The following is a 7,500-nucleotide window of genomic DNA, read 5'->3' as shown; positions in this document are numbered from 1 at the left end:
GAGCAACGGGGCAATGGGACCTTGGTCAGGGAGGTGAGAACCCAATGACCATTCTGACAGAGCTACAGACTTCCTTGGTTGAGATGGGAGAACCTGCCGGAAGGACAACAATCGCTGCAGCACTTCACAAATCTGGGCTTTATGGGAGAGTGACCAGACGGAAGCAACTCCTGAGAAAAAAAAGCACATGACAGCACGCCTGGAGTTTGGAAAAAGGCACATGAAAGCAAGAGCATGAGGCAAAAGATTATGTGCTCTGATCAGACGAAGATTGAACTTTGGCATGAATACAAAGTGCTGCGTCTGGTGGAAACCGAGCACAGCTCATCACCTATCTAACACTATCCATACCGTGAAGCATGGTGATGGTAGCATCATGCTATGGGGATGTTTTTCAGCAGCAGGGACTTAGAGACTTGTAAAGATAGAGGGAACAATGAATGGAGCCAAATCCTTGAGGAGAACAGACTTCAGTTTGCAAAAGACCAAAGACAGCAGTGAAAATGTACATTCCATCAGGACAATGACCTCAAGCATACAGCCAAATAACACTGGAATGGCTTCAGAACAAGAATGTGAAAGTCCTTGAGTGGCCCAGCCAAAGCCCAGACTTGAATCCCATTGAGAATCTGTGGAAAGACCAGAAGATTGCTGTTCACCGACGCTCCCCATCAAACTTGACATAGCTTGAGCAAATCTGCAAGGAAGAATGGGAGAAAATCCCCAAATCCAGATGTGCAAAACTGATACAGACATATCCAAGAAGACTTGAAGCTGTAAATCGCTGTCAAAGGCGCTGCTAGAAAGTGTTGACACAGGGTCTGAATACTTGTGTAAATTACAGTAGATATTTCTGTGCTTACTCTGTAATCAATGTCAAAATTTCTAAAAACATGTTTTCAATTTGTCATGAGGCCACATAAAAAAGTTACTTGTTCAGCATCCCCGCCCGACCTGAGAAATGTCCCCGACCTGGATTTTTTTCTATTTTTTTATTTTTCAAAAAACCCTTAAAATAAAGTGTAAAAATAGCACCGCAAAGCGGGCGTAACCCCTCAGCCCCTTGATGCAAACCAATTTCAAGATGGTGGCCATATTGAAAATCGCAGCACGCCCATTTTCAAAAGGAACCTTCCTCTACTCAACCCCAACACACCCAGAAAAAATGGATTTAATCGGACAAGGCGTACTCCTCGAAATTGACGGAAACCAATTTCAAGATGGCTGTCGTGGCAGCCACAGCGAAAATCGCAGCATGCCCATTTTGGAAAGGACCCTCCCTCTACTCAACCCCATTATACCTCGCCAGAATAAAATCAATGTGTGAAGCCGTTCTCAAGTTATTGTCCGGAAACCAAATTCAAGATGGCTGCTCTAGCCGCCATATTGGATATCGGATTGCGCTGAATATCGAAAGGAACCTTCCTCTAAACACCCCCATTATATCACACAAAAATGAAATCAATAAGTCAAGCCGTTCTCAAGTTATTGTCCGGAAACCAAATTCAAGATGGCTGCCCGAGCCGCCATATTGGATATCGCATCGCACTGAATATCGAAAGGAATCTTCCTCTACCCAGCCCCAACACACACTGCAAAAATGGATTTAATCGGACAAGGCGTTCTCCTCGAAATTGACGGAAACCAAAAGTTGACAGACGCCCGGACAACGCCTGTGACGACAATACCCCTTAGCCCAATTGGGCTGAATGGGAAAAACTGTCAAAACAACGTTTTCCCGCCTAAGAACAGTGTAGAATCATGTTTGCACTTTTAAACCCACCGACGAACATCCCGACGATGGCCGCCTCTTTCGGACAAAGGCGTACCCCACCAATGCGCATGCGCATTAACATCGACGACATTTGTGTTCCGGTTGCTGATGCATGCATGCTGTGTTCAATGACAGATGGAGTGAATGGAAGGTTTCAAAGTAGGACACGCTTTTGTATAGACTGACAACGGTATTTCTGATATGTTGTGTGGCCAAGGAAGGCAGCAGTGTGCCAGTTAAAGATTGGTTCGGTTGTACGCCGGCCGTGGATATCGCGCTTTTGGAACTCTATTGTGAATTTTGCAATGGCATGTAAGACGGCGATCCCATTGACGATGACATGTATTGTGCATTCTCATGTGTAAAGGTAGGGACAAGCATGTCCATCAAGGACTTGACAAAGGTCTCCTCCAGTTCATCTGTGACTGATGTGGTGAAAAACCTTGGCTCATTCGTCATGTTTCTGATCCCTGCTGAAGTGCACCACCGTGGGCATGGTGACACAGAGTCTGATGGCAGTGCAAAGCCAAGTGTGTTCAGTGTGTTGATGGCCAACGCCAATGCACGTTCAAAATTTATCACTTTAAATACATGTGTACAAGTTTAACTTTCACTTGAACAAAGATTTAAACAGCAATTTTCATATTTTCTTCTTCAATTTCTCGCTTGAAAGTTTCTATGGTCTTCTGTACCTTCCTAACTTGCCTTCTGACCATGAATACTATAGATGTCTTCGTCCTCCAGGCGTGCCACCACTACATTCATAAAATAAAAAATAAATTAAAAAAAAAACTCCCTCCCTACCTGGAAAAATTGGAAGAGGTGGATGCTAAACAAGTAATTTTTTATGTGGCATTATGGGGTATTTTGTGTTGATCAATGACAAAAATTTAAATTTAACACAAGAAAATGTGAAAAAGTAAAGGGGTGTGAATACTTTTGGAAGGCACTGTATGAGCTCGATTGAGTGCCGTTCTAGTTTCTAATGAATAAATAAAGTCCTGTCTCCTTCAGTCGCTCCTCATAGCTTTATCCAGCTAGGCCCAGAATCAACGTAGTCCCTCTATGCTGAACTCTCTCGATAGCAGCTATGTCATTCCTCAGATGTGGTGACTAGAATGGCACACAGTATTCCAGATGGGGCCTCACTAAATTCCTGTGGTGTTAACACTGCCTCTTTCGATTTATAAATTATCCCCTTGAGAATACAAGCAAAAACCTGACTCGTTTTACCTATATCTGCCTGGCACTGTGCTGCACCATTAGCCTCCCACTCTCCGCAAAGCTATTACTACCCCCACATCCTTCTTCCGTATCACAAGCTCCAAGACTGCCCCTTGCATTGTGTGATCCCCATTTTCATTGTTCTTACCCCTCCCCCATCACCTTATGTTGAACTACATCTGCCAATCTTTTGCCCAATCTATGAAAACATCTCGTCTTTCCTGAATTTGATCAGCCCATCCCACCCTCCCTCCTCCTTTATGCTATCTACCATACCTCCAAGCGTTGTGTTTACCATACCTCCAAGAAACAAAAAAGGTTTGAACCACAACCAAATTATTTAATTCAGAACATTGCCTGAAATTTAAAATGGCAAGCAGTAATGAGTAAATAATGTTGCATACCTGTAAAGATGTGTAATAAGGTACTTGAAAACATCGTAGTTCACTTTGGGAAGTTTTGCCAACACCTTTTCCAAACCCATAAGTATCTCGGATTCCAAAGAAGATCCCACTATGGACAAAACAGGTAAACAATTTGCATATTCAGAAAAAGGCAGGACAATGCAAAGAAAGTCTTATAATCATGCAGCTTGCAAAATAAACAACACAATATGATAAAGATTATAATCGAAGAACAGGGTTTCTCAAACATCGTTGTCGGTCTAAATGTGGAGAATTCCCAGTTGATCATTCGTATTGAAAGAGGAGATTATAGTTGAATTCACGACACATAATCACAACCTCCATCTCTCGGGGCAAATACATTTTAGTTCGCTTACCTACCCAGCATTTCCCATCACCTCTCAGTATGGGAAAGGCAGGAATATGGAAGACTGTGATGGTGCAGATTCATATTGCAAATACTTGTAAAAGTTCTCATTTCACTTTCCTCTTTCAAACAGATAAACTCAAACATATGGCCTGTTGGATCCTATCTATGGCACATGGAAGAAAAAAAAAATCCGTTTAAAGAAAAAATAAAAGACAAAACCTACCCACAACATCCGCTAAGAGTTTATGCACCGAAAAAGGAAGCAGTGGCTCTGGCAAGGCATTGAAGAAGGCTTTCATACAGCCGGCAATGGTATGAACCGTGACATGCATGCTGTCGAAACTGAAGTAATTATCTGTAAAACAATCAGATTTAAATGCACAATTTCTATCCCGTCAATGGAGACTGACAACAGCATGCACAATAAACTGACCAGGACTTGCATTAAAAGGGGATTTCATTACTTGCCTTTTTCAAAATGTTCCTGCAGAAGGTTTTGGTCAGCCTTGCTTCCACTCACACGGTACAACCCCTCCAGGTCCAAGCCTAAGTCAGGGAAAACGAGTACCAACTTACAACAGCACAAATTACCAAAATGAGAGGTTACGGTCTTCGAACTGTTAATTTCCTCTTGGTCACTGGCTTTGACATCAATACAATTTTCTTTAATTTCAGACTCCAGGCATCAAAAAGCTTCATGTATCGAACAAACAGTTTCATATGGAGCACCGCACCACCAATGGAGCACCTCACCACCATGAGAGCATTTTCACTGCATCAGATGTGGCAATAAATGTGAACTGTTGCTCCCAGCTTGCCAGCTCAATGACAGAAGACGCCATTTGCATTTTTGCCACGTCCATCCCTCTCCCATTTAGAATCCCATACAAGCATGGGCAACTTGCTAGTTATACAAAACTATGATTTCATTATGGCATTGCTGAAATCCTCAGCAATTCCCCCCCCCCCGCCCCCAAGATTTGAAAGGACTTTTTTGAATAAGTGTTGTGAGCTGCACTGCCTTTTTCCAGGTAGCAGTTTAGTACCATACCAAATTCAAGGATTTAAAGAGGCAACCAGAAAGCATCAACTGGTTTTTCATGCAAATAAGATCAGACGGGGTGGGTAGATAACCTCCTCCCTCAAAGCCATTAATGAGCCACACCTGGGTTTTTAACCAACAATCTATGAGACGAGCTCAGGTTACAGAAGTTTAGAATCAAAATCTCAATACTGCTGCCTTCAGCAACTATGATTTTTTTTTTTTAAACAAGTTGAGGCTAATGGAAGAGCAAAAGATCAACAGGCAGTGGTTGGGAGGGGAAACAGCAGGACAAGAATGCATGGATGCAACACAGAAGGAAAATAGTTGCAGGTAAGGAGGGGCAGGGACTCAACAGGTGTAGAAAAGTTTTGAGTTATCAATGAGAGAGGCCATGAAATGGCAGTGGGCAGCAAAATTGAAGGGTCTGGAAAGAAGAGCACAAGATGTACTCAGGAAAACATGTGAGAAAAGCGAGGGGAAAGTTAATGGAGTTGAGTGAGCATCAAGCATAAATTATATGAGGATAACAAGTTGAGGTTGTATTCTGGGAGAATATGTGACCTGGGACAGGGAAGGGTGCAGTAGAAAATTTTAATGTAGAAGCAGAGACCAGAAAGGAGCTGGTAAAATACAGCAAGGCCAACAACATGCCTGTGATAAGTGAGATGCAGACCATGAGACAGCCTCCTGTAATAAGATACCAACGATGCATTTGGACCTTTACTCAACAGCCAAAATGTGAGCAAGTTAGGAAATCAGCAGCACCAGACCACTGTGGGGAGGTATATTCTAAAACACTTCGGATGAAGGTCTTAATTATACGCTGTGATAGTCAGAGGATGGTTAAGGACTTGTCAGAAGATAATTCAAAGGCAATGGTCTGCGATGGAGTCGATGCACTGGGAAAAATCACAGTATCGTCACACAACATATAAAAATGAAAATATCAATAAATGAAAAAAATGCAGGGAAGCGACCCGAGACAATGGGGAAGCACGGTAATTTCTGTGTGCCGACAAACATTGGAAGCTGATGCACCTGGAAGAAATAAAAAATATATATATTTAAAAATAAAATAAAATGAAATCACAGAACTGTCAGAAAGCATCCATAAATGAAAATATAAACAAACGAGAAGGGCACTCAGTAGAGCGCATACCTCCACCACGTAATGCCTGATCCACGATAACATATCGGGCCCAATACATTTTTGAAATATCATGCAATACAGTACGACATCGTTTTTGGCCCTATCTCAATGGTGAAGAATCACTTTTAAAATTAAATAATCCTCATATCAAGATCTGGATTCGAATTTTCACCAAAATCGAATCCATTCATCCTTGCGACACACCCAACCTGACGACCAAGTTTCGTCCGAATCCGTCCATAACTTTTTGAGATATCGTGCTATATATAAATTTTTGGCCCGATCTCTCAATGGTGAAGAATCACTTTTAAAATTCTCGTAGTGCGATCCAGATCCAGATCTTCACCAAAATCTAATCGGTTCATTATTGTCACACACCGAACCCGTCTTCAAAACTACATCCAGATCCGTTCACAACTTTTTGAGATATCCTGGACACAAACAGACAAACAAGCCGGAAGGCGGCCATGGCTCGCCGAGCATCCGATGACCTTTGACCCCTGATCTGAGTTAATCTAGTACGAAGTACTTACGAAATTGCAATCAAATTGGTTAACCCATGGATGAGCAAGGGGGCTTTGAATGGTCATTTTGCCCGAACAATGCACTCATTGACCGTTGACCCCTGACCTAGCCGAGATAGGTCAATACGTCTTGAAGCAAAGTTGTAGTACTCATTGAGTACTATGTACCTATGAACTTTCAATCGTATCGGTTAATCCGTGTAGGAGAAGGGTGCCCTGAATGGTAATTTCGCCCGAAAAATGCACTAATTGACCTTTGACCCCTGACCTACTCAATAGGTCATTATGCAAATGAGCAAAGTTGTAGTACTCATTACAGTCTATAAGCATGTAAAGATTCATTCGATTCGGTTCAACCGTCTTGGAGCTAGTGTACTTTGAATTTTCAGCGCGAATGCTCAATGGCCCTCGGACACCCAAGTTGAGAGGGTTACCATTCAGAAACTATGAGATATAGAAAAAAAAATGGATGTCATATAGCGGATAGAGAATCACCACTGAGATTATGCATACCAAATCTCATCGAGTTCCATCTTCTGATAATGACTCGGTATCAATTTGAATGAAAAGTACCGAAAATGCGGTTTGATATCGGAAATCCCCAAAGTTCGAGATAGGAAATCCCCAAAGTTTGAGGGGTGCTGTGGGTGAACAAAGATACAAATCGAAAATCCGGCTCGATCGTTTGTGCACAATGTATTCCAGATGATTAGTGTGAATTTTCATGGCCATCTGACCATAACCCTAGGAGGAGTAGCATTTGGCGCGAAGGCATCTCCAGCTCTCGCATATTATCGATTTTTGCCCTTTGACCCCTGACCTAAGCAATATCGGTCAATATGTCCTGAGGCAAAGTTGTAGTACTCATTGCGTGCTATGAACCTGCAAAGTTTCATTCCGATCGATGCACTCACCTGGTCGCAAGGGGGAACTTCAATTTTCACCAATTTTCGGGCATACCCATTTGTAGGGGGCGCTGCGGGTAAACTATTCCATATATCACAAAAAC

General features: G+C 42.4%; 1 protein-coding gene across 3 annotated transcripts in view; it reads right to left on the bottom strand.

Annotated features, from left to right (window-relative positions):
- Positions 1 to 7,500, bottom strand: part of LOC147028410 (rho GTPase-activating protein 5-like) — a 104,780-nt gene that overhangs the window by 44,108 nt on the left and 53,172 nt on the right. For all 3 annotated transcript variants that reach the window (XM_085878775.1, XM_085878776.1, XM_085878777.1), the window contains exons 4-6: positions 4,241 to 4,318; positions 3,996 to 4,127; positions 3,403 to 3,511 (exon numbers count right to left, since the gene is read on the bottom strand). In XM_085878775.1, the coding sequence (XP_085734901.1) occupies positions 3,403 to 3,511; positions 3,996 to 4,127; positions 4,241 to 4,318 (319 nt within the window). The remainder of the gene's footprint in view (positions 1 to 3,402; positions 3,512 to 3,995; positions 4,128 to 4,240; positions 4,319 to 7,500) is intronic.

This window comes from Eptatretus burgeri, chromosome 4, assembly GCF_056783735.1.
Source record: "Eptatretus burgeri isolate ZD-2024b chromosome 4, Ebu_testis_v1, whole genome shotgun sequence".
NCBI classification, from domain to species: domain Eukaryota; kingdom Metazoa; phylum Chordata; class Myxini; order Myxiniformes; family Myxinidae; genus Eptatretus; species Eptatretus burgeri.
This window is presented reverse-complemented; position numbering and strand designations above follow the sequence as displayed.